This window comes from Aythya fuligula, chromosome 17 (genome assembly GCF_009819795.1).
Source record: "Aythya fuligula isolate bAytFul2 chromosome 17, bAytFul2.pri, whole genome shotgun sequence".
Classification (NCBI taxonomy): Eukaryota; Metazoa; Chordata; class Aves; order Anseriformes; family Anatidae; genus Aythya; species Aythya fuligula.
In genome coordinates this window covers 10,320,408-10,345,391 of record NC_045575.1, presented here as the reverse complement: position 1 = coordinate 10,345,391, position 24,984 = coordinate 10,320,408, and the positions used below count along the sequence as shown (strand labels likewise).

At 40.4% G+C, this 24,984-nt stretch overlaps 1 protein-coding gene across 1 annotated transcript in view; it reads left to right on the top strand.

Moving 5' to 3' along the window:
• The window catches only part of PPIL2 (peptidylprolyl isomerase like 2), a 72,171-nt gene that overhangs the window by 44,991 nt on the left and 2,196 nt on the right, over positions 1-24,984 (top strand). Inside the window, exons 13-19 of the mRNA XM_032199171.1 lie at positions 381-470; positions 2,371-2,404; positions 11,137-11,254; positions 13,885-13,941; positions 23,057-23,129; positions 23,278-23,340; positions 23,837-23,976. Of these exons, the coding sequence (XP_032055062.1) occupies positions 381-470; positions 2,371-2,404; positions 11,137-11,254; positions 13,885-13,941; positions 23,057-23,129; positions 23,278-23,340; positions 23,837-23,976 (575 nt within the window). The remainder of the gene's footprint in view (positions 1-380; positions 471-2,370; positions 2,405-11,136; positions 11,255-13,884; positions 13,942-23,056; positions 23,130-23,277; positions 23,341-23,836; positions 23,977-24,984) is intronic.

Here is a 24,984-nt window from a genome sequence, read left to right as displayed (position 1 = left end):
AGGTTCTTTCTTACTCTAGGAAATGAACTTTTTTCTGTGCCCATTTGGAAGAGAATTATGGTACACTATTGAAACTAAGTTATCTGAAAGTCTGAGCTTACCTGATTTCACTATCAGTTTATCTACCAGGAGTTCACGTTGTCCGAGTTAATGTTCAACACTTCTTTGTGTTAATTTGAAGGTCTGAGTTTAATTTATTTAACACAACATGTGTATCTCCTGTATAATTTTAAAAAGTATGTTTTTTATTTTTCTGTAGACAGAGGTTCATTCCTCTTCAATAGTCATGAATGATTGAAAAGTAACTGTTGTAGATAATGTAATGACCAATTTGATAGGCTAAAGGTATTGCTTAATTAAAACTTCTGTTTGTCTTTCAGACACCCCGAACGTGTGAAAACTTTATCAAACTGTGCAAGAAGAACTATTATGATGGAACAATTTTTCACAGATCAATTCGTAATTTTGTTGTGAGTATTGAGCAGATCCCATGTAATGCACATACATGATGTCCTCAAAATATTTATTTAGTTTCTTCCATGCATGACAACTTGCAATAGAATTATGTTAAAATAGACCTTCAGAACTAGGATTGTCCTAATTTACTGAATTTGTACTTTACTGGTCTTACTAACTGCTGTCTCTGACTAATACTGTCACGGAGTATCACTGCATTTAGTAGTGTTTTCACTGGCATTCCGGACAAAGCCTTTGGGAGTCATTGCCTTGGCAAGGAGGCAATCAGCTTCCCCAAGCTGTGGGTGGGTGGTTAATGAACAGAAGGGGGGGGAGGGTGGGATAGATGCTAATTTGCATATGTAATTGTGTGGCCTGTTGAAATCATATTCAGATGAAATGTCAGAAAGCAGCTGAATTTTTGTTTCAGGTTGTGGTGCTTGGATACTGTCCCATTACCTTTTCCTGAGAGTGCTCCAGGATGTGAAGGAGTTAAAGAGCACTTCTTGAAACAGAAAGCTGACTTTAGTAGTCAAAGACCTAAGCTTTCAACTTGTATTAGAGAGCTCCATATATAGTTGTAAATCATTGGCCTTCATATCCTATTGAACACAGCTGGTAGAAAGAAGCAAGAGATGCTCTCATATAAGTGAAGCTCCTTCTTACAATGACAAACAGTTTGGATTCAAACGGGATGGTCATTTTAATCATATGCTTAACGTTGAGTATGCCAGTATATACATACTCCTGTATGCCTGAGCCTACATCAAGCTTTTATAAAGATATCAAGATATAATCCTTCAGCAACGGTTTACTTTCCTTACCTCTTTCTGGGAGAGATGTATCTAATAACATGGTAGTCTGAAAAAGTGTGTTGAATTCCAAGGTTTAATTCTCAGGATTGAAACTTAGATTTGGCTACTTACCAGCCTAGTTAATAGATTTTCTAATGCATTTTTTGTTTAATATCAAGACTGCCAGATGTTATGAGTCCTTGAGACGTCTTTTTGCTACTGCAGGCCATCAGAAGGCCTAGAAATATGACCTTTAATTTACATAGGTACAGTCCAGGCAGCTTAGGATATTGTAGCTGTACTGTAAGTTCCTTTCAAAAAAATTAGCAACCTGATCCTGAAGGCAGTGCACGTCTTTCAGAGGACATCACTGAATGTTACATTCCATCCTAAAAAAAAAAAAAAAAAAAAAAAAAAAAAAAAAAAAAGAGAGAGAAAAGAAAAGCTTTTTTATTCTGGCAGCACTATATATCTCAGTTCATAGTTCAACTCACCATTAAAATTGTGCTTGTGTGCTATTACTGCGTAGCTAGTCATGTCACGCTCCCTCTACTGTCGTTGAGCTACGGAATATTATTTCTGTAGACCCTGCATATATATAAAGTGATTAATTTTGTTGCTAAAAGATTGGTTTCACATGGGGATTTTTCCCGCTGCAGACAGTGAGGAGGATACTGTGAAACATGGATTCAAATACAGAAAATATTCTACATCCTCTCATTTTGCCTTCACATCATGTGGAGGATTGGTAGCAAAATATAAAGCCTTTTATGTTCCAAAAGCAATGCATCGTCAGTTAAAAAGCAGGTTGTACCCTAACACACAATAGAAAGGCTGATCTGGTTAACCCATTTGAGTCTGTTTATTTTCTTATTTACCCCCTAGAGACCTATTATTTTTACAAAACTGTCATTTTGCTCTTGGATAAGTAATGTAGGAGATGACTGCCAGCTGATAAAAGAAACTCCAAATAGGTAGTAATGGTTTCCTTGTTGCTAACTTGTCAACATCACGTAGTATAGAAGGAAGAAAAAATAGTAGAATTGGCTTTTATGGCTTGTATTTAATGTCTTTCACACAGATATGTGTGTAACGTATTGATTTTATTTTAATTCTGCAGATCCAAGGAGGTGATCCGACTGGAACAGGAACAGGTAAGATTGAGTTTTCGTTATGTAAGCTATTTATTTTCACTTCATGTGCGATGTTGTTAATTTGTTTTCAGATACCTTGTAGTTTATATCCAGATACCTTGTAGATTAAAATTCTTTAAATGATGATCTGTGGTATTTCATGAGTATTTCTGCTTTAAAGTACAGGTTTTGTAGTTATATTTTTTATGACCATCTTTACTGTGCTTAAAATTTCATCCCATATATTCTAATTGTAAAACATGGCATTCTTCCACATAGAATTCTTGTTGGGTCTTTGCTTCCTTTTTGTTTCAGAATATAAATAAAGGAAAATTAAAATGATTTTACAGCTGGCCTTCCAGGGCAAAGAACAAAGGAAGAAACACATTCATGCAAAGTTACTTTCAAATTCAGCGTTAATGAAATACTTGAGACCTGCCTCTGAGTTGGGGAATGGCCAGATACCATCTGTTCTCCCAGCTAGTTGTCTTGTAAAGCCCAATCTTCTCTTTTTTCTAGTGTTTAGGTATCACTGTTACTAGATTCTTCTGCCTGTTTCTTCTCCCTAAGTGCTGGAGATATGCAAATCAGTCATATCAGAAATGGTCAGGAGACACAGCAGCTGAAGGATCCTCAGAGTGTTTCCTACCACATTTGATATGTCATGTAATATTCCTAGTTGGTGCTGCAAATTTGCTCATTATCCACTTGTACCTTTTATCTACCCACTTGTAGGTGTCACCAGCCTCCACAGCTCCTTGTCTGGTCTTGTGGAGTTCTGTGCATTTTTATTCCAGTTCATACATGCGTCACTTGTATACACTTGTATACACAAGCACTGTATTCTCTGTGTGCTCACAGACCATCCAAAAAAAGATGCCTTTGTAATTGTTAAATACTTTAGCACTGTTTACTTTGTAAATAATATTAGTGTGAGTTGCCCAACACCTTTTCTTCTGCATGTTCCTCAGCAGTTGCATACTCTAAGACAGACTAGTTAAATGTTCTGATTTTGATGGCAAAAGCCTGTTAACAAGACTTATTACTGTATATGTGTGGACTGATAAAAGAAATACAATTTTATTTTGTTAGAAGGGAAGTTTTGGTTCAAGTGCCAAGAGATATAATAAGGAACATTGTTTAAAATGAGAAAGGTGTCAGGAGACTGGAGAAATTTAATGGGTTGACTCAGACAACTTTCAGACTTTTGTAGGGTGGAGTTCAGATCTCGCTCTGAAATGAAAATGAACTTGCTGGTGTCATTCTTGTCTCTATAAATGCAAATGGTAAAAGTAGTGTAAGACAGCGCAATTAGCAGTTGGCAGAGGACTGGCAGTGCAGCTGTATTGAAGGTCAAGACTCTCCTGACAGAGGAAGTAGGAAGTAAAATGCAAATAAGACCATTGGAGAAAAAACTCCTGTGTATATTCTTTTATTTTTTAAAAAAAAGAGCATAATGATGTCTAGTCTTTTCCATCTTGTTTTCCTCCTTGCCATTCTTAATTAAATATGAATATGTTGTAGACAAGGTATCTTGCAAACAACTGTGAGGGCTGTTAAAGTTCCAATAAAGTGGACAGTTTGCACCCAAATAAGAATGGCAGTTGGAGATATTCACATTCTGGTCACCAAATGGTTTTAATGTTTTGAACATAGCTGAGTTTAAAATAATCACTTATCTAATGTGCTAATAATAGTATCCCAAGAAAAATATTGCAAATGGCAGTTTGGTAAGCTACTGGACTTCTCTTGAACTCCCATGCCTGTGTGTTTAATACTTACTAAATGAAGCTTAGAAGGTTCACATGGTGCAAGTAGTCTGTGCTCCTGATTACCTGACAGATCCTGCACACTTGGCTGTGAGGCATCTACCAGCCAGCATAATTTCACAGAGATTGTGTTTGCATAATTTAGCCAGTCTTTGGTGCTGGGATCTAATTGTAACATCTCCAGTTGTGTGATGTGGTTTTACGTTTCATTTAGCTTTGTGGAATCTCTGATCAACAAGATCAGATAGATTTCCTGTAAGTTTAAGAATGTGCTTTACTCTGTAGTTCTTCTCAGAGTTCTGTAAAAGGCAGAAATTTCATGTGTATTTCAAGCTACCAAAGCCCTTCTGGCTTCTTATTCTCTCCACAGTGCAGCTGGAGGAAAGTGTGGCTAGGCAGCAGTATAGAAACATGGCAAAAGCAGAGATGCTCTCCCAGGCTCCCAAGATGCAAAACTTTTGGTGCATTAGTTTGTGTAACATTAATGCAATCACAAGAACTTGTGTCAGGAAAATTTCGGAGTGAAGCACTGGGTTTCAGTGATTTGTACCTTTTTCATTTGAGTCTTGCATTTTATTTGTAATATAAATTCCCATTTTGATTTCATCTGGTAGCTAGAAGCAATTTGTGTTTCCTTGATTCACCACTTCTCAGTGAAAAGATGAATCTTGAAAGCTAAGAAGTCCATAGAGATTTAATGGTCTTTAGAGGCTTATTGGGAGAGTAAACAATTTGACTTCTGTAAAATCAGGGATGTATATGACTAGAACAGGGCTTTCTTCTCAGATGTTTCAGCTGATATTAGTGAAGACTATTCAGGGTTACCCTTTAAACTCCTTTATTTTAAACTGCCAGAATTGTTTCTGTTGGAGCCTTTTATAGACTCTTAAAGACTGGAGACAAAAGGAATGTCCTTTGTTTCTTTCTGCTTTAACTGAAATTTAGTGGCTAAAATAAAAAAACAAAAGCAAAACACTTTCTCTACACTGATGCATGGAAAGTGCATCAAGCCTGTATATATTTTTGTTTTGTTATGTTTATTTACTTAGCCCTTGTCATCAACTCATGAGCTAGGACAGACTTATTCAAAAAACTCCCCACCATTTGGTTTCAGTCATCTGACATTCATCCCATGTTCAGCAACAGGTGTCAGGTTTATGGTTGCAACACCCCAACGCTTAGATGATCACCCACTCTGTTACTAACTAAGCCCAGGACTGCTCAGCTTTGGGGTGGGTTTGGGCACAGTCAGTACGTGACTGAAGGTTACATGTCATACGTACACAGAGGGCAACTGTGTGCTCAGCTCACCTAGATTTGGAAGCATTTCACAGACGTAAAATGCCCAGCTGGGAGGGGTGTCACTGACTGTCTGCTTCCACAGCTCCTCCAGCTGAACAGTTCTGTCTGTAAGCAGCACTGAACCTTATTTTTTTTTTTTTTTATGCGGCATTGTGATGTGTCCTTCTTCAGTCTCTTGTTAAACTGTTGTAAAAGTAACTAAGACCTAGCTTGTGTGTGAAGGACAACTGACTACTGGAACTCAGTAGTTAACCTTGGGACAGGAGGAAGGAAGAAACGTGGATTATGACATATGAAAAATGAGATACCATGCTAGGAAAAGAGAGAGGAAATAGAGCTTTAGCTTAGCTTAGCTGGCAGAACTGCATTGCCAAAGCAGTTAGATATACTGTCCTGTAGGTTTGATACCAATTTAGAGGACCAAACTAATTTTCTGCAGCCATCAACTTCATGTTTCATAAGACTACTGGGAGAAATCTTATTGTGCTGCAGCAGCTTATTTCGTTTCTTTAACAAAATAACCACCCATAGAGGCAGTATTCAGAGTAATAAGCTGAGTCATGGTCATTCTTTGTAATGATTAATTATTTGAAAATGAATTTTACATTTGTGATGTATCTCTTTTCCTGCTGTTCATAACAACTAAGTGGTTGAACATGGTGAGTAATTCTGTCTAGCTCATGGTAGTGCAAGTGGAACAGCTGCTCTGTATTTTCAGTGTTCCAAATAATAGAAGAAAATTTGCATGTAGGAAAAACAGGATTAATATCCTGAACCCTTTGTAGGAAAAAAAAAAAAAAAAAAACTATATGCAGGGCATTACATTTTTAAAGCAGCACAGGCATTTTTCAGCTACTCTTGCTTGCATCATGTTGGAATAATAAATTGGTTTGAGTGTGCTTCTGTCTGTTTTTGAATGCAAGAAGGCACAATGGAGGCATCTAATATCTGTAAAGTCCAAGATAAAGTACCACTGGTAGGTGGATATTCCATTTTGGTTGGTGTAAAGCAAAGCACTTTCTTTCCCCCCCCCCTCCTCTGAACCTTCAGTAGCAGAGAGACAGAGCACTGTGGACAAACTTGGTCAGTTCCACAGTGAGATTTCCTAGCAAGTAAAGCTCCTAAAATGTGACCAGTTTTGTGGCAGGATTGAAGTTTGGTGAAAGGGCAAGAGCAAGACCTTTTTATCTAGCAGCCCCTCGGAAAATCCAGCCTCTGCTATGTGGGTTAAAAGTACTGTGTCCTCTTATCTGAAAGGAGAGAAGTACTTACTGGATGAGCTAAGGCTTTCATATTTGCAAAATGATTCAAGAATCTCACTTGGAAAGCTCTATAGAAGTGTCAGATGTTATTATGTACCTCGTTGTTCCAAATGACAAGAAGAAAATTACAGAAAGTAAGCCATCATTTTTGTGAATCAGAGCCCTCCCACTTCCTTACCACTGCTTAGCAATTTTTATGCCAGAAAAAGGAAGGATTTATTTAAAATCACAACTGTCATGAATGATTATTCCCAGCCCACACCTGGCTTTTGGAATGTTACATTTCTGAAGCTTTAGGTGCATCTCTCAGCTCTTTGCAAGAAAGTTGTACAACTTCTGTAAATTCACCAAAAAAACTTACTTATTGAGGAAAAAAAAAAAAAAAAAACTTTAGAAGGAAGAAAGACTGTCAAATTTGTTTTTAGTTCAAAATGCAATCTGAAAATGTGTGTATTTTTTTTTCCTCACAGCTGCTAATGCGTGATTGCTTCAGGTGTCGGTTGGTATCTATTCAGTTTTTCACTATCAGCACAAGTTGCAGATATGAGGCTGAATCATGCTTCAGGGTGCAATCACAGTGCAGGATACATGCTGCTGTTAGAAGAAGGCTAGTCTATTGTGGTAGCTAATCCCAAATCCATTTCCAGCTTTATGCAAAACATGTACAGAGTTACCAAACCCTATCCATTCTGCACTCCATCCTCAGTCCAGCAAGCAGAACCTGTGTGGTATGTGTCTGTTCCCATGTAAAATCCCCTTGATTTTAGTAAAGAAGCTCCCAGAATGTTTAACAGCACTTCTTGTAATAGCATCTCAAAAACATTTCAGGTCCAGTAGGCACACAGTTCCACTGTGACAGAAAATAATCTTATCTGGGAGTAAACCAAGAGGAAGGTGAGTGACAGGCAGTGGTGCCTGCTGTGAATCAAACACCCAGACACGATTTTTGTTTTCCATAGGCTTTGCCCACAAGCTGGTAAGCCAGCTTTGGGGTGAGTTTTTTGCATCATCGTGATTCCATATATAGTCAGTGGTGATCCGTGCTCTCTCTCAGAGGAAGATTTGGGGAATAAAGGAGGAGCCTCCTCTCTGTATGGAATACGCAGGGAGTGTAACATGAGAGGGCTCAGGCTAGACAGTGTGATGGTTCCACCGCCTCCTGTGTCTGCCTGCATCCACTCTGCATTCAGACAGCGAGGTAGATGGCACATCCACACCTCCCAGCAGTGTTGAGCATAAATGCAGTAAAAGCTGTAAGATACTTCGGAGTGCCTCATACTTAGTAGTAGTAGGCTTGGAGCCTGGGAGCTGTTTTCCCAAGTTTACACTGAGCTCTTACGTAGAAAGCAAAATGCAAGAGTCTAAAGTTCCTGTTCCAGACCCCAGTGGCTGAACATTAGGCACTGTGCTGCCATGCCAGTAGACTAATGAGGAATTTGTACTTAATCTTCAGAGAGAAAGCGATTCTGGTTTTCAGTAATTAAAAATATATATGCTTTTAACTCATTATCTTCTAGCTTGCTACGTCTGGGCCCGCTTCAAGCAGATACTTGAAGCTTGGAACAATTCCAGAGGTTAGCAGGAGTTTGACAAACAGCACATTCTAGCTATTTTTAATTTAAAGGGAACACTTTTTTGTTGTCATTCTTTAAAAATAAAAATCTTTCCTGTATTGCTGGCTCACTCTGTGCTGTGTCTCCACCTCCCCTCGCCAGCCCGTGCTGCCAGGCCTCCGCAGGCACTTCAGCTATGTCCTTTCCAGGACGTCTGGCCTTTTGGGCGGATGCTGCACAGGCCATTCTCTGCTCTTGCCTGCAGCTCTCGGGCAGACAGAATTAGCCTTGGAAACAGCTGTATGGCAGACAGGGAGGGAGGGAGGGACTGGATCTGATGCTGTAACTATCTACTAAAACGTTAGCACTTACTTCCAAGAGTACTGGAGTGAACCAAAGTTAGCCATCAAATATATGAGATTAATTCTGACCCTCAGTGTACGAGCTGGAGTGAAATCATACAAAAATAACTTCCAAAACCTAAAGATCATGGCTCATTGCTCCTGTCTGCAAGTGCTCAGGTCTGGTTGCTTGTTGTGCCAGAGAGTCTCTCTGTCACTCGCTGTTTTTCTCTTGCCTTTTGAATTATTTTTCTTACAGCAAAGGCTGCAGGGGTGAGTCCACCCTCTTTGAACAGCTTGACAAGGCTGTAATTCGAGCATCTGCTGAAAGCCGTCAAAGGGTGTAGCAGACTCGAGGGTTTGGCCACTTGCTGCTGTGTACCATCGCAATTGGCCGTGCTTATGTTTGCATGTTATCTGAAAATTTCTAGGCAACAAACAGTCCTCTGGGTTAGGAGTGATAGTGAGTGCATCTGCTTTGCAAATAATGAGGAGTTCCTTCAAAAGATCTTTGAAGCAATATTACATATTTCTCAAAGGGAAATGTGACTGCAGCTGGTTACTGAGGTGCACAAGCTCTGTCTGGGGTGGAGGAGAGGAGTGCAGGGCCCAAAGCAATGAGGGTGGGAAGAGAGAACGTCTTCCAGTCCATGTCCAGCTGCCTCAAAAGGGAAGGCTGAATTTGCAAAAGGCAAACAGGGAGAGAGAAATAGCACACAGAGTGTGGTGCTGCTGATGGGGGCCTGCAGGCTCTGCAGGTGTGTTTCTGGTTTCAGGCAGCACCTGGAGCCCCGCTACATTCTGATCCTGACTTGTTTATTTACAACCTACCAGAACATGGCTTTTCTGAACAAGGCAGGGAACAGGCACTACACGAGTAAACCTCTTGGAGCAAAGAACACACAAGGAGATTCATTAGCAAAGAAAATTTTTGGCTTCTGGTAAAACATTTTGTTATAGGTTGAACAGTTTGGATTTGGCTAGAATAGCTGGTGTTTGGATTCGTCTTCAAGGCAATGGAGCAGACTGCAGCTGTACCATATCCCTTTCACCCACTATTGGAAGAGGTTGTCATACAGAATCAGCTGATGTGATTTAGCTCATCTTAAAATATTTAACAGCCAAAGATTTGCTGAAGTAATCACTTCTCCTTTACTCTTGATTACCGAAAACCCCTACAGGGTTTGTCTCTTTTTGCTGTCTCTTGTCAAGTTGCAGAGCAGGCAACATGCAACTCTATTAATAAGTCTTTTGAACATGATTAATTGGGTTTTTAAGTGGGTCAGTTTCTTCCAAAATTTCTCGCTTACTTAGTTCCTCTTGCACTTGCAACTGTCCACCAGCAATTCTTTGTTTTCATGCTATTATCTGAAACTCTTTTTTCATTTGACGTGCACTTGTGATTTTCTGCATACAGTTTTCAGTAGGAGCCAGTTTTACTCTTCTCAGCTTTATTTGCAGCTTGCCTGTGCAGCTATATCATCAAATTGCCTTTCTGTATTACATATGCAAATAGCTGGCAAGCATTGCAGATCCTTTACTGACCTCCTGCTTTGCAAGTGATACAGTTACTCTAGAGGATTCTCCAGCCAGTTCTGCAGATGGACCAGTCTTGCTGCCTGTCTGGATAGTTTTGTTTGTTTTATTTTTAATACTATCCTAAGGTGAAATATTTTTCATGGTTTGTCAAACAACATTATGGATTTGACTGTAAAACTATGACTCATTTCAGCCTTCATTTTTCTTATTAAGAATGATCCTGGAGGAAAGTGCAAATGAAAATGTCAGATCTGTCATAAATAATGTAAAAATGACAGCCAGGAAGAGAGGTCTCACAGACCCTCCTTCTATCCACAGACACAGAAAAGAAATCAGTCTTGGAGAGCTGGGTCTGTGACTGGTGCAAAGTTTTATCATCCTTTTGACTTCATTGTATTTATGTGTTTACATCATCCAGGTGTCTAGTCCAAAATATCTAAGCTTTGTTTTTTTGTTTGGAGGAATATATATTGTCATTCTTCATTGGCTGGCCAGGAATAAGCTTTTGAGCTTATTGTCTCTATTCTTTGTGGATTCTGTGAACATATTTCATCTCCTTGATATTTTATTTTTGGAAGCAATGCTATATCCAGAGTGCAATTAAACTAGTAATTCTTTGCTCTGTTTTGTGAGGAAGCCACTTTTAAAGATTTAATGTTCTCAAAAAAGAAAAATTGTGGTGGACCAGCAGTAAAAAATTAAATCCTTGACAGTTCTTTGGCACACGATATATAATGCTGTTGATAAACAGTCTCATCTGTTGCAGTTGATAGTGGTGTGGGGGCACAGAATTGTATTGACGGTTGCAAACATCTGATTTCAAGGGCATGCTCAGATACTAGCCTAGTGGTAGGGATGAGGTAAGAATACATTATATATGTAGCAATCAGAACTCCCAGAAACCTTGAATTTAATGTCAGTGTCTGCTATAGAATGCAGTGGGAAGCCAATGAAAGCAATCATTTCTATCGCCTTTTCTTCTATCAGGTGGAGAATCTTACTGGGGAAAACCTTTTAAAGATGAATTCAAGCCCAACTTGTCCCATACAGGACGTGGTGTTCTTAGTATGGCCAATTCAGGACCTAACACAAACAAATCACAGTTGTAAGTAGTCGCTTGCTCTTTGTATTTTATTGTTTCCCTCTAGACATTGTGTCTTGCTCCGTTAAGAAAATAAATGACATTTTATGAGCTACTCTTTAAAGCTCAGTCAAGTGAAATATTCTGTCAAGTGCTGCATATTGAAAACAGCGTTGCTACAGCTGCTGTTACCCAATCTAAGAGCACCATGAGGCATGTCGAGAAGACCTGTAGGTTTATTATATCGTTAATTTATCTTTTCTATTTTATGGTTTGTAGTTTCCATTTTTTCTCATGTAACCCCACTCTTATCCCCGTGAAATCATTGTACCTCAGCACTCTGTTTAAATTTAGTCCCATATTGAACTTTTATTGAGTACTTAATGAAATAAAATACATACCATACTCCTTAGAAACATTGCTTCGTTTTAGTAGCCTGCTTTTAAATACATAAGAACAGTTCTGATTTCTACAAACTTATAGAACACAAGCATGACAGAGTGAAAAATCTGAGATAGAAGATTACTTGGTTTTCAGTGTGCGAAGCAGAATAAGGACTAAAATGTGGAAAAAAAATGAATTATGTAAGGAAGGAGAAAGAACAACAAATTAAATTTAAAACATCAAAGTTGTAATAACCTACTTTATATCTAACATAAATACGGATGTTTGCCAGCAGACTTCTGAAAATGCTCGGTGTCACTTTGAGCCATCTTTGTCTTGGTTGCTTTCTAGGTACTGCAAAGAAAAAACTTGTACCTTTATTGGGGACCCCAGTCAGTGTGTGTGTGTGTGTGTGTACAATGCTGTGTGTTGGGACTGGGTAGCAAGGGAGGGGATTCTTGGTGTTGGTCTTCATGATGCTTTGTATTATTATGGCTGGTAAGCTGTGCAACAGTGTGGTTAAATTTAATTAAACACAAGTGCTTGTCTCGAGGTGTTTAATAGGCTTACTCACGTGCTTAAGGCTAAGCACGTGTCGGGCAGTTTGCAGGACTGAGTTGCTGTAGAGCTTATTTTGGATTTGAATGTTACTGCCAGCACTCAGGTGCTAAATTAGGGAAGAGTAGAGGCTTTAAAAAAAAAAAAGGGGGGTGGGGGAGGAATTCAAGAAACGAGTCACAGACAGTTCATGAGTGATGTGCCATATTGAGTCACATCATCTGCTGCTGTAAATGCTTCCCTAAAATTTGCAAATGAAATATGAAATTCCTTTACACGTGAAGACCTTGAGAGACTCCAGCTGCCCGTATATTTAAAACGTCCTAGGCAGTGTTTAGAGACTTTGGGAAACTGTTGTGACCTTAAGAACTGGTGCTCTCCCCATAGGTGGTGGTCACTGCAATGCAGAGTGAGCTGGGTTCCCTGTGTAAAGGGTTGCTCAAGTAATGCTGAGGACTTCTCTCCCTGGATGACCCTGAGTTGTATTTATTCCATTGTCCTTAATTTTATTTTGACTGCAGTGATGGTTGAGGAACTTTCTCAAAATATTTGCCTCTGCTCAGATTTTTTTTTTTTTGTTACTGTCTATATCTATTACTATATGCTATCTTAAGTGACCACCTGCTAATCTACGTATTTGGATATCTAAGAGGAAAGTGGTGCAAAGAATCCATGCACAAGGCTAAGTTGTAATGTATGCCCTGTGTGGGAGTGTGCATTTACAGCGTCTCAAAGCTTTCCTAGGGCAAGCTACGTTTTAATAGATTGACTAGAAGATTGCAGCCCCTCCTATTTGCAATCATATAACTTCCTGAGGCAGTGGCTTATATGGAAAAGTGCTTTTGGAATGTTTATATATTTTTAGCCGTCTCAAATGTAGCATAACAGATGGAGACAGGGAGGAGAGCCAGTACTGCATGTCCAGCCAACGTGGGCCATCGTGGTCTGCAGACCACAGAGTGGAAACCTCTGTCTCATATGCTTCTAGTCCAGGTCTTCCAAAGAAGCATTAAGCTTTAGAGAAAAGCTTTAGTAGTAAAGATTACTTTGGATTTTTTATTTCAGTTCCTGTGTTTAAATTTAAAAATAACACACATACACACAACTAAGAATCCAAGTTGTGCAGGTTTTCATTGCTTCTGATACTTTCAAGTGTTCTTCTGCCATATTTGTAACAAACCACAAATTTTCTCTCTCCAGTGGAGAGATGGATCATAGATGGTTCAATTTAATAGAAAAAATATATAAATGCAAATAGTAGATATCCAAAAAGATAAAAGTTTACACTGGCAGAGGGTTGTTGTGTTATATAACTACATTTGCTGGATACAAGCTCCCAGTCATGCACAAGAAATGTCCTCCTCAAGCAAGAACCATGTATCACTGTCCTGCAGTAAGCTTTCCAAAGCCTGCCCGGCCAAGGAGGCAGATGCTCTGATTATTTTTGGACATGGTGCAAACCACCATGTTTGGAGTACTGTTTGGGGATGTTAGTAAGGCATAAAAATGAGAAGTCCAAACTCCACAAATCCAAATCAAAACCCACAAAACAGAGAAGTTAAAGGGTATTTGGCCAGCTGGACTCCAGAAAAGAGAGAAATCTGTCTCTTTGCAGAGGGCTGTTACATACATTTTCTGGTTTTAAGCATAGCTTGCTATTGCTGAGTTTCAATGAGATAATATTCTAACCCTTATGTCTTTATTCCTTCCAGCTTTATCACATTCCGCTCTTGTGCATATCTGGACAAGAAGCATACAGTGTTTGGAAGGTATGTGAAACACATCGTGAGAAGCACATGTACTCCCCAGTGTGTCTAAACCTAGAGAGAAGCTGTTGATTTTTGAAATTGAGCTGGAGCAACATCCTAGCTCATAATACAGTTCTCTTGGTAATGAGTAGGTGGCCAACATCTCTTCAGTGCCAGTCATCAGATTCTGCTGTGTTTTTGGGGGGGGGTTGTTTTGGGTTTAGGTTTTGTTCTTTAACTCTTTCCATCACTGTAAATTGACTTATTTCCCTTTGTTTGGTGGTTGTCCAGGGAGTCAAGAACAAAGTAATCATCATCCGGTAACCAACCGTGTTAGTATTTGTGCACGCTAATTGCCGGGACACAAGAGATTACCTCTTCAACATTGCTTTCATCCTCTTAGGAGCTGTCAACCAGCAGATTAGTCATTAGGCTGCTCTTCATCATGGTATAGAACATAGTGCTTCTGCATACATTACATCTTCTGACTCTTCTTATTCTTTTTCATTCTATTCTTCCTTTATTTCTGATGATTATTATTGGTATAAAATCTATGTCCATGGGTGTATATGTACATGCATACACATATAAGATATTGTCCATGCCAAGACAGCAAGGGAGCTTCTTTCTTTTTGAAGGTGTCTTTTCCAGTCAAGCCATCACATGATAAAGATGAAGGTATTTATTACAGAACATATTCCAAAATACTTATATTGTAGAGAGGCAATTGTACAGATACATGGTATATACCAGGTCACACATAGCTATTCTAACAAATGGCTTGCTGCAAAAGGCAGGAAGGGGAATTTTACTAGCCTGCTTCACTGGTAGTTCCTGAGAATTTTACAGTCTTTTTAAAAATGAAGATTTGGGTTTTATTCTTTTCCTAGTTTTCTCTGTTTGAAGGGCAGCAATTGAAAGTAAATACATGTGTTGATTGCTTTGGATATTATACATTATTACTGTATAATGAAAGCGATACATTTAATCCATCTTCTCTGCCTGCAAGTTCTTGAGACAGAAGCTGGTTTCATTTTAAACAATTACATTAGTACCATTAGTTCTGATACTGATTCTGCAGTAATTACACTCTTTGAAATATATTACTTTATCCTAGGAAAATTTCAAGTTTTTTGTCATTTGGTAAAAACAGATAAATAAAGCAAGTTCTAATACTGAAAGCTGAGAGCGAGTATATTTGTGGAGGAATTACATTACCTATATCTTAAGACTATTTCACGTAAGCTACAATGTGAGTCCTCCTTGCAAAAATCCCATTAAATCTAATATGGTAATGCTGTTAACCTGAGCTTGCCACCTCATCAGGCAGTATTTGGGTTAGGACAGCTCAGCTGAAAATTTGACTGTTCTTCAATTTTGGATTGAAGAAGCAACCCGGCTTCTGTGAGCATACCGTGTAGTCCTCCGGTGTCTTCACTGTGCTCTCTGTGTGCTCCAGTTTTACCATAATTCACCCCAAAAGAATTTGGAGAGTGGCTGAGCTCACTGCAGTGCAGGGAACGTGCTCCAAGAAGCCTTTGCAGCAAGCATAACATCTTGAATACCTTGTGAGCAAAATAGCTTAAAATGTTTCATGCTGTACATTGTACATTAGAGAGGAATTACTTCAGTATGGGTAACTGGGTAAATATATAGCAGAGATTTACACAGTGGTAATTTTAGCAAAGACTCTCTTCATTGCTGATTTGTGCTTGCTGCTATAGAAATCTGAATTTGGTTGCCAGAGTAAGGAAGTAATGCTGCTTTCAGAGCACGGCAAATTTCCTTTGTATTTCAGCTAAGAATAACCTTTACAATAAAATGTTGATTTAGATTCATGTTTGGCTGCCTGCATAACAACTGAGTGGCATCTTCATCTGAATACTGGGCAGGTGAATTTTACTCTGGGCTCTCTTGCATGTAGAGGACGGTTAATTCAAAGAATGTCAGAGATGCCGGGATAGATGCATTCCGTTCTCCCCCATATCTACAAATTGAATACTTGAATAATTGGATTTGCTTACAAATTTAATACAAAAGCCTGATGTATGAAGCTCTTTAGGTCTGTATTCTGTAATCAAATTCCTTCAGCTATTCTTATCTGTATTTGTTTTTAGAAGCCATAAAAGCCAAAAGATTCGAGACATTCTCTCTCTAGTGAAACTCCTGCTATTTTAGATCCTGGGTGTTTCCAGGATTTGGTGACTGTATCTGATCTTGGACTCTAAAGGACAATAATATCTGGAAAGCATATCTGGATATAATATCTAGGGTTAAGAATAGAATGAACTCATTAAATCAAATTTCTTTGTTTCCATCAATGTTAAATTGGGTTGGCTCAACTGGATGTTTACTGGCCTGCTGTGACTTTTGCATAGATTTCAGGATTATTTATTTCAATTAATATAAAAACCTAAATACTCTGAGCTCAATTGTCCCTTCAACTATCTCTATACAGCTCTGGTTCATGTTAATAAGTGTCACGTATATATCTTTGAGAATGGAATTTGACCTGTTTGTAATTTGTACAGAACTTTTCAGCAGGCATTTTGTACCTCTGAGAACAGAAAAAGCACAACCATTCCCCACCCTTTTTTTTTTGTGGTCCTGTGTGGGATGGAGCATTGACAGGTTCCTTCTCTTGAGAGCTGCATTTTGTTCATGCCCCCACTGGTTCGAAGCACAGTTTTTGCATATTAGCAGCTATTAAGAGTTGTGTGTTTGGCTGTTAAGTGTGTTTGAAAAACATGCCAGCTGCAGGCAGTGGGCTTCTGTGTGGTGGCACGTGGCTGGCTTTGTGCACAGGGATCTCCAAGTCTCGGGAGAAGGCTAGAGCTGAAGGATAGGGAGAGCATCTTGTCATGGTTGTGCTGCCCACCATGGCAGTAATGAGGACAGATGTTACCGAAACGAAAGGAGATAATTTGGCATGGATGGGGAGCAAAAACAAAGGCAGAGAGCGAAAGAAGAAAGCCTTCCTTGGGAGGCGTGTTGCAGACTGCGTGGATTTCCTGCTCCCGCAGAGCTGCCTAGATTAACTTAGTAATTATCATTTCTAGTAATTACCATTTCTCCTGACTTAGAGAATGCTGTAATTAACTTGAAAACTAACTGGTGGCTTTTGTTTGCTTCTAGCTGGCTGGTAAGGGGGTTAATTTAGAAACTCAAATAATGTGAACCAACAGACTGGAGTTAGCTCTGCGTAATGCAGGTGATAAACATTTTCAGGTGACTGCTGCAAGGGGAAGGTCCTGTCTGCTGCTGCTCTGTGCTGCTGGGGGGGAGCTCCCCCTTACCCATGCCGCAACTGGGAATTCAACTGCTCCATGAGCTGCATGGGCTACAAGGGCATTACTGCCAAAACACCAGTATAGGCTTACGTGCTTGTCTGGAATGCTTTATGAAATTTAGATGCAAGCACATCCCATCTGTGTTATTTTATTTTCTATTACTGCAATGGCTCATAACTCCAGTGGCTCAGAGACCTAGTCCATTTGGCCCTTTATAAGTAGGAATAGAAATATAATCTCTGTGCCAGAGAGCTGACTGTGTAAGTAGAAAAGAGAGTGCTTATAGGTGCAGGGCAGTTACAACAGTGACCCTCAGCTACCTTTCAGCAAAGGTTTGCACTTTCTTTCACACCAAGGAAAAAGAAAGCCCCAGGGAAAATGAAATGGCTTTGTGGACTGTTTCAGGGAATCCATTCCAAGGCTAAAAGGACCCACAAAAAAGTCCCGGTTGGAATGCTAGTGGAGGGTGATGGAGCTGTTCTGATCATTAGGAGGGGAGAAATACTTGCTCACTGAGTTGTAGGTGAGATTTAGGACAAGCAGGACATGGTGGCCTTGAAAGTGAGGGCAGGCTGCAGGTATGCGATATGATTAAGAAGAAGGGCAAGAGAGGGAGCAGAAAGAGAAGTCTCAGTCAGAATGACAAAGCTGGAAATGATCTGTGCAGCGTTTCTGTAAGTTTATCAGAGTACCACCTGTGTTTGTTAAGGTCTGAGAAAAGGATGTGGAGACTGAGGAGTCTCCTCAGCAGAGATGAGCATCTGGAGGACAGTTTTTCCCTGTATACACAGCTGCATGTATCTGCTTACGCAGATCTTTTAATGGTCTCTTGAGATTTCTGCCACTGATTCTTCAGTTCTGGTGTTCCTGGAAATATGAACGAGATGGTTTGGGAAACTTCACGCTTAGTCAAATGTGAAGTACTGGTTAGTAGCCGACATTCACTCAGCTTAGGCTTCTCTTTCCTTCCTTCCTCCCTTTGCCAGATACTTTTGTGGTAGACAGATTTCTTCCCTTGGATTAGCATTACTCTATTAAATATGCCTTAGGCTGTTTAATGCTCCCTACTGCAATCCTGCAGAATGGAGCGATTAAGGCAACTGTTGTCCTTTAAAGTGAGGGCTGGGTAAAACTGCTACAGTGCATTACTCAGTTACCCAGGTATGGGAAATAATGCACAGGACCTGTTTCCATTTGTAACATTCCCTGCATGATTTGAATCAGTGAACCCCAATGGTTTCTAAGCTGGAAAACACATTTTTGTTGCTCTTCTGCTTTAGTCCATCTGAGGAACAGAGAAATTGTGTGACAGTGGAGGAAGAGCTGATTGCATTGTCGAATCTGTGCAGGGGGCCTGACCTAATTCTGCTCTGCAGAGGCTGCTCCCAGGCAGCAGGGCAGGAGCGAGGTGGGGAAGTAAAAGCAGGAGGGAGCCGTGGTGTGACCGCCTGCAGCACACAAGGGCTGGGCTGTCCGAGCTGCACGAGGGCTGGCGCCGCTTGTCAAGACAGTTGTATGACCCCTGCAAAGGAACCTGTGCCAAAGCAGAGAAATCCTTACGTGCCGGGTTCTTCTGTTGAGTCTAGTTTCAAAGTGCTTTTTTCCAAGTTGCTTTATTTTTTTTTGCTGCCCTTTGTTGCTGTCTCTCACCTCTTATATTAAGCCCTTATGAGAAATTGAGATGTTTTGACTGCATCCTCGTTACAAGTTTGAATTGCTTGCTCTGTTTCAGATGGGGTGTATGCATAGAAAACACTTTGTCCCGAGTGAGTGTACGTGTTTGTGCATGTGTGCATGTGTATATTGTCCTCTGTCTGCATATAAATGCATGTACTTTTTTTTTTTTTTTAATAAAAATAAGCTTGAGGGCAGAATGTATTTACAAAACAACAACATTTATTTCTGCTTTCTGTTTCTAGTTTCAAACTTTTTTTTTTTTTTTTTTTTTTTTTGAAAAAGTCCAGACATTGTTCTTGTATCGTCTCTGACCAGGAAGCTCTATCATCTTGGACTGCGGCCATACCCAGCACTCATAACACTTAATTCCTGTAATTCGTCTAAACAAAAATATGAGAACTGGGAAGTTCATGTGTGAATGTTTGTGGGTCTGTTAAGGAGTTGCAGTTTTCTTTGGGAGCAGTACTTACTAATGTAGCACTGAGACTTGCACTGGCATATTGCAAATGCATAGAGCTTGCTCCACATATTTCACTTACACTTCATGCAAAGACTTTGGCAGCGATCTGAGACGAGGTTACTAGTTTGCATAAAAGAGCTATAACAGGAAGTCGGATTTTAAGTAACATCTTTAAATTTGAGATGTAAAGATTTCAAGTGCTAGCTTAGTTCACTTTTCAAGAAAACAGAATTACATGAGTAAGGACAAAATTTTTCTTTTCACTGCTATGCTTACAGAAAAAAATCTAAATGTACCTGCCTTGTCGCCCATGCTTAAATGTAATGCAACATTTATCAAGCTCCTCTAAAAATACAACAAGCTGTCTCAGGGATGCTGAGCTAAATATATAGTTGAGATCACCATTTCAGCATCTACTGGAAGTACACAGCAAAGCTTCGGTTTCACCGGTTGTTCTAATGTAAGTGGTGTCTTGAAGGTGTCACCCTTTCCACTGAAGGTTGTCATCTCAACGGCTGTTTAAACCTCACAGGAACTTGCCTGCTGCATTTAGGACAAAGCATGCATGGCACCTTGTAAAAGGAATGGAGCCAGAAACAGTGGAAAAGGTTAAACTTGTTTCTGCCCTTCTCTCTCCCCGTTGTTACTGAGCTCCCAAGTTAGCACCAGGGCCGCTGAGTATTATCACAATATCTAAAGACAAAAAGTTATATTGGGAGCTCACTGTGCTGAAACTGTAATATGCATAGGAATACTCTGTGCAAAGTGCTAGAGAAGAGAAGACGGGTGTAAAAGAAATGAGTTTCCTGTTTTAGAGAAAATAAGCTAAGACAAGACAATATTTTCTGCAGGCCCATACAGTGACATGAGAAGGACATCATGTCATCAGTCCTCACTGACAGGGAGTGAGGAGCACCCTTGCTAGAAATGGTACTTGAAACTAAGGAAAGCTGCTGGGAGAACCAGAGCTGACTTTTTTGTATCAGCTGGCATGAAAGGGTCATCTTATCACTGTGGGAAGAAGGCAGCGACACCAAAGAGATGCCCTGCTCCAAATGCCAAAACGTTTACCTAACTGCTGATGCTCCAGATGAAAGGAAACTCTGCTGAGAGCTGCATCCCTGGAACACCTCTCTCCCTCTCTGCAGGACACGTCTGCAGTCTTAAGTGGAGTTTATTTGATGTCTTAACTTTGCTACAGGTCATGCCGATTCTTTTATGTCAAGGCAATCTTTACCACCAACAGCAGAAATGATAGAAGGTATTAAAACAACACAGGTCCTGCAAAAAGTGCTAACTAGCAATTTCTCCTTGTATTATTTTTGGCCCCGAAAGGTAGATCTAAAACCTACCAAACCATCTTGAGGGTAACAACTTGTTGTTCTTCCCCCATAGCTCTTTATAATCATCTCAAAATAGACAGTATTTAGGTAATTTGCTTCTGACCTGTGAATGCCACGTCTATCACAGCTCTTAAAATGTACAAGTAACAAAATATTCCCACTAATGTTTAATTAGCACAGCGAATGAAGATTCGTGAGTAGCGCCAAAATGCACGAGGGCTAATATCGTGGGAGGTCTAGCCATGGGCTAAGGGCTTACTCAATGAGGTTGTCAGTGCATAGCTGATCTGGCTATTTCAAATTATCAGAACCTAATTAAATGGAAACATGCGAGCAGATAATGAATGGAGCTGTTGGCTAGAAAATCCTCCAATATTAAATCAGAAGTTTCCTTTAGGGACAATTAGAATACAGTGAATGTATCTTAGGCTGTGTGTTAATCATTGATATTATAAGCAAACCTGATATTGGCCTGGAGGAAGAATTTGAAATTGGGTTTTTGTTAGGAACTTTCTGAAGTTCATGCAGGGTTTTCAAGCACTATGCGGCTCTGGGGAGATTCCCCCAGTGTACTACCTCCAGTTCCAAGTGATTGAGTCTGTTTTAGCCTGCATCAGTGTTTTTTAATTGCTCTTAAAAGTCACAGCTTTATTACAGAGTATTGACAGACCCCTGGGGAATAGAGGGGAACAGTGCAACAGCAACAAACTGTCTGCAAGGACAGCTCGGTTCAGGGCAAGTGCTTAGCAGCATCTTCTCTAACTTGGGAGCATTTTCATTTCTGTAACTGGGTCTGTCTTTTTGGTCTTCTTTTGCATCTGTTTTACCCTGTTTTGTGGCTGCAGTGAATTACTGTAAGGGGCAGTCCTGGGCTCCTTGATGGCCACCTTGTGCCCTCTTCACGTAGAGCTCCCGGACCCAAGCTCCTCTGGCTAAGGGAGCAGTGTTTCTCAGAATTGTGGCTGCTTCTCATTGTCCCACAGACATTAATACGGGCTGTATTTTTGGTTCCTGGCCATGTGGCTTGGCTCTGTTAAAACAGATGTTGTCCAGCTACAGCCTGCCTTTCTAAGGGATCTGGATCTCTCAGCATCAGCGACCTGTCTTCGTCTTTATTTACTGCTCTTCTAAGTATAGCCTTTTTCAAATTTAATTGGGGATGATGATGTGGATAAAAGCATTAAATACCTTGGGACCAAGATCGGATCCCAGCAGGACCCCTTTGGAAACATACTGACTCAGAGGTTCCTATTTAAAATTAGATTTTGACACCTGTCAGCCAGTTTTTTTATTTAATGTATGCTGTGTTCACTTCATATCGTTCTGGTTTCACAATCAAAATATCAGCCGCCTTCCAGAAGTCTGCTCCACTGACACTGTTATCCCTATTAGCCACATCTGTCGGCTCAACGATAGAAGGTGATTTGACAGACTCTGTTTTCCACAAAAAAAAAAAAAACTTGTTGATTGCTGTTACTTATTTCCTTTCTTTCTTAATCATGTCCTGTCTCTGCCATTCCATTATTTTGCTGGGATAGATGCCAGGATGACAGGCTTATAATTATCTGGGTCACCCCATTTATCTTTTCTAAATATCCTTTTCTGGAACTTTCCCATTGTTCTGTGCTTTATTTATTTATTTATTTATTTATTTATTTTTAAGTGCAAGCCATATAACAGACCAAAAAGCCTTTGGCCTTTCTTAAACGTTTTGAAGCAAGTCTTCGGCTATGTTGCCTTGAAGGATGAGAGGCTGGTGATCTACCATTCTCCTAAATAAAACCTGCAATGAAAAGTGTCCCAGAATTTTCTTGTGGCTGTGATTTGATGCTCTGCTGCTTTCCCAGAGCCCTGACCAAGTTCATGGCTGCAAGTAAAAAATCAGAAGTTAATGAAAACATTTGCTTTCTTGACCCAGTCTGGTTTATTTTTCAAAGCTCATGGGAGTAACAAATGAGCTCCAAATTTATACATGTAACATGCAAGTTGAATCCATTTTGAAATGGGCTTGTGTTTTCTTGCACAGACAGCTGCCCACAGTCACTCTTTTTCCATCTGGCTGGTTTGTGTGCACTAGAAAGGCTACTGAGTTTTTGGACAACTGTCTTTGCTTTACTTCTGAATATTTGACTTTTTCATGTTCCATTTAATTTTGAATTCAAATCCAAGATTTGAGGAAAAAATTCTTACTGTCCACAGTGAATGGCATTATCTCAAGTCTTCCTCGTATGGTTGCTGATCCCCCTTCTCCTGAGCACAATGGTTTAAAAATCTGTTAATGGGCAGAAATTAGATATATTAGGTGTAGGGGAGCAAGAATATTTCAAGTGTATTGTGACAACTGGAAATTGTCTTTCCTCTTTTAGAGTGGTCGGTGGCTTTGAGACTCTGACTGCTATGGAGAATGTGGAAAGTGACCCAAAAACAGACCGCCCCAAGGTAACTGGGCAGTGCCAGGAGGCAGCGAACGTGTGGCCCTGCATGGCAGTGTGGTTCACCCTGCTGCTGCTTCCCAGAAAGCAGAACCTGGGGGGGGTGGTTTGACTTAATCAGAGATTCAGTTGTTGTTCTTCACTTCTTCTCCCAGGAAGAAATACGAATTCAGTCAACGACCGTTTTTGTTGATCCGTATGAAGAGGCGGATGCCCAGGTGAGAACTTTGTAGCTTAGTCACTTCAGTTTTTATCCCAGCTTGTCCCTTGTGGAGACCGCACTTCTCCCATGCCTTTTCTTTGTGCCTCCCTCTGCATGTGGGAGCGCCCTGGCCCATATGGGTGCAGGCTGAGGTTAAACATCAGCCGTTCAGCACTGCCTCGTGTGCCAGGATCGTCACTGCTGTTTCAGCGGAGAGGTCTTTGTAGCTGGGTCTGGCACAGCTCCCAATCAATCACACTTACAATGGCTTCCGATCCAAACACCCACAGTAGCTGCCAGTAGCTGCAGGTGAGATGAGAGGAATTTTGTTCTAATGGCTGCAGACAGCCAGTTTGTAGTGGCCCTTGAGGTCTGGCTGCTAAAGCCAGCCCTGTAATCAGGGCAGTGCTGATTGCTGTCTTAGAGTGCTTTCGAGTTTCAAAGAACTGTAGACATTGCCTACTTACTCTGGACTAGCTCTTGCAACAGATTGCACTCTTTGTTTCCCACAGGTTGCTGCAGAAAGAGAGAAGGCTCAGCAAGAAGAAGAAGCAGCCAAAACAAAAGCTGAGGTGATCCCACCAAAGAAAGAGGTCCAGACTCCTAAAACTTACCGTCAGGGGATTGGAAAATACATTAACATGGCTGCAGCGTAAGTTCCCTGCCCAACTGATCTTCGTTCAGTGTTTTAGTTGCCTTTCCTGCTGGATGGTGACCCTCACCAGTATTGTTGCTTGGCTCGGGGCTATCTGCTGAGACTCTCGAATAGGCCAGATGTTTGGTTTGTGCCAGCAGGGGTTGCAAAGATACTGTCATGCAGTAGTCAGAGTTCCCTCTAATTCTCTTGTTTTGCAAGATTAAAAGTTAACTGAGCTTTTGTTTTTGCACTTGAACATGTCTGAGATGGTCTTTAACAGCATGTGCAGACTTCACAACCATAAATACATTTCCACAATGCAGAAGTCCTTGAGAAGGAACTGTACTGCAGCTTCCTCCACCATCTTTCTACTCTGGCCTCTTCCCCTTCAGCAGCTATTTTTGAAGGCCTCTGTCCCATGGATGTTTTTTCTTTTAGCAGCTTCTACCCTGCTACCCTGCAAAGGGTGCCTGAAACACATATCTGTCTGCTGATCTGCTTCCCTGTGCAGCCACACAAACAGTTGCACCAGCACAACTGAAATGGCCAGAAAGGGGAGCAGGTTCTCAGGCTTGCTGTGGGAGCACAGGGTGTCTGGCAAGTAGCTCCAGGGTGCCTGGCAGGTTGTACAGACTTGTCCCAAAGCATCTTCTCCCAGACACCCTTTGTACACCCGTTGGGATTGGCAGCATCGCTTGCTTTCCTAAGGACAGCACGGAATCCTGCCTCAGCAGAAGATTAGCATGAGTTTTGGATAAATTAAAATAAATGCCTTCCACTTGATTTTTAGCAGACTTCTGTAAAAGCATTTGCAAAAATGCTGTTGTCTGCCTGCTGCATAAAGGCATGTATTTATGTGTACACAGATTTGGACAACTACTTAATCAGCTTGTATGTGCCTGTGTGACGTAAAGGCACTTGCATAACTGTGAGAATAAAAATATGACAGTCCATGTAGGATGGTTTCATGTGTACGTCAGTTAAATATTTCAGTTACAAAATACTGCTTGGCCCTTAAAATAT